The 2,516-nt window shown below is 35.1% G+C and overlaps 1 protein-coding gene across 1 annotated transcript; it reads right to left on the bottom strand.

Moving 5' to 3' along the window:
* Positions 1-160: 160 nt before the first annotated feature.
* Positions 161-1,836, bottom strand: LOC138366468 (THO complex subunit 4-like). The gene is made up of 3 exons (XM_069327519.1): positions 1,678-1,836; positions 647-833; positions 161-471 (listed from the first exon to the last, which is right to left on the bottom strand). The coding sequence occupies exons 1-3, from the start codon at positions 1,834-1,836 to the stop codon at positions 161-163; spliced, it is 657 nt and encodes a 218-aa protein (XP_069183620.1).
* Positions 1,837-2,516: the final 680 nt, after the last annotated feature.

Here is a 2,516-nt window from a genome sequence, read left to right as displayed (position 1 = left end):
TGCAGTTGCTTCACATTCCAATAAGTAAAATAACATATTTTCTTGCATCATTGAAGTTAACCAATAGACAAATTTAAACAAAAAATTATTACAGTTTATTATTTAAAGTTTATTACACAAAATTTTATAAAATTATCAATAGCCAATTTCTAGTCAGGAGTTACCAGGCATCACACTCAATATCCGGATCATTGCCATTATATACCTTATTCCTGGTACCCCGCCTACCAAACCATCTCTCGTGGTTGCTGTCAATGTAGCCAAAGCGTTCGTCACTACTTACATCACGCTCGCCTCTACCATTTCCACCACGTTCGACATCTCTATTACTGTAATTAATGAATTTTCTGCCTTTGTATGCACTCCGTTTGTTAGTACGATCGCCAAGACGGTAGCCAGTGCGGTCTTTTCCACGATAGCCACTTCTGTAGACTCTGTTGTAATCAAGCCGATCTTTTATGTCGCCACTACCTAAATATCGGGAAGATAATACAACTCATTAATTACTATATTTCATAGTAGAACAACAAATACATGGATAATGACATCACTAGAACTTGATACATTAATGTGAAAATGTTCAAACTAAGAAGTCAACCTTTCCATAAGAGAAAACTTGCAAAGAAAATCTAATGTCATGACTTACCAGCTGATCCGCCATCCATGGTGATTCCTATTGGTCGGCCATGAAAACGAAAACCATTGTACTGCTTGAGAGCTTGAAGTGCATCTGCTTCTCGGGCAAAGACAATATACGCTGTACCTAATGACTTTCCCAAGTTATCATTGTTAACTGCTGCATTTATAATGGTTCCAAATTCAGCAAACAGCTCCTGAAAAAGATTGAAGATTCTGTATTGGAGAACAAGTACATATTTAAAAACAGGTTGAGAAGAGCTTGAGTTACACCACCTTATTGTTGTGCGTTTTACACGCACTATACTACAATAATAATAATGAACTACAGTACAATAATAATAATGAACTACATTACAATAATAATAATGAACTACAATACAATAATAATAATAATGAACTACAATACAATAATAATAATGAACTACAATACAATAATAATAATGAACTACAATACAATAATAATATGAACTAATATTTCAAGTTCATATTAGAGTTAACTGATGCGCTAGAAATCTTATTACTGCAGAATTCTCTCATAACTTTCTTTCATTCATATTCAATATTCTTTGACTCACATAAATTTCTGCGTCTGTTACTGTATATCGCAGGTTAGATATGAGGACTTTGGCCGATTCACCCAACTTATGATTACGGAATCCTTCCCTCTTGTGCATGGTGTTGCTCCTTCTGCAATTGTCCTGTAAAACGTGATTTTTTTTTTAATATATAACATGGTTTCATCGAGTAAGACTTCTTAAAAACTCTAAAAAACTTCTTAAAATGAAAAATGATTTGGACAAAAATAGGAATCATTCAAGCAGAACTAGTAATATAAAAGTTAACGTTCCTCTAATCCGGAATATTATGCCTCTGATTCACTAACTCAGATACAAACTCAGATACAGTTAACATATTAAGAATCATAAAAACTCCATCATTCGAAATGATTGAAATAGGTTACTATACATTTTGTAGTTATTAGTTGAAATTTAATGTTTACTAATTATCTCAGATTAATATAAGGAAAGCGTAACTTACTTTGTCTGTCATATCCTTGCATTGACTTGCCACAACCACAGTGCTCAAAACAGACATCCTCTGAGGATCTTCTGAACGGTCTCGACATGTTCTTGAACCAACCATATTCATTCGAGTCTTAATATAGTCTTCCAGGCTCATATCAATATCAGTTGCCATGTTTGGAGGTAGAAATGACAGGATGTATCCTTAACTGAATGGATAACCAACACACTATCTTCTAGCCAGTTTACACACAGTCCGATCGACGTTTTTCTGCCAGATTTTCTGATCTATTTATGTTAAAACACCTCACCTCTACGTGTACCTGACGAAATGGAAATAAACAAATCCACAAGGGCCGTGACGAGGATTCGAACCTGCGTCCGGGAGCATCCCAGACACTGCCTTAATCGACTGATGTATCACGTTAGTGTGATTTCTGTGTGAAATGGAAATATTTATGAAATCATCATCGGTTGCAGTCAATTGTATTGGTTTACCGGTTCGCCATAGCCCGTGCTACATAGAAATTTTAGTTACTAAATTAGAAAAAAGTTCCTTTTAGAGTAGATCAATCTAAAACAACAATAACAACTTGCAATGAAGAAAATCGATAATAAGAACAAAAGAACAAATGTAACGGCAGAAGGCCTATTGGCCCATACCATACAGCTCCTATTTAACCCAATCCCATTCATATACATGTCCAACCCACGCTTGAAAAAATCGAGGGACTCCATCTCCACCACGTTATGCGGTTATTGAGTCCACAAATCAACAACCCTGTTACCGAATCAGTATTTACTCAAGTCTTTCCTAAATCTAAACTTATCCAATTTATACCCATTGTTTCGTGT

This window comes from Procambarus clarkii, chromosome 19, assembly GCF_040958095.1.
Source record: "Procambarus clarkii isolate CNS0578487 chromosome 19, FALCON_Pclarkii_2.0, whole genome shotgun sequence".
Classification (NCBI taxonomy): domain Eukaryota; kingdom Metazoa; phylum Arthropoda; class Malacostraca; order Decapoda; family Cambaridae; genus Procambarus; species Procambarus clarkii.
The sequence above is the reverse complement of the archived record's forward strand: the minus strand, read 5'-3'. Positions and strand labels throughout refer to the sequence as shown.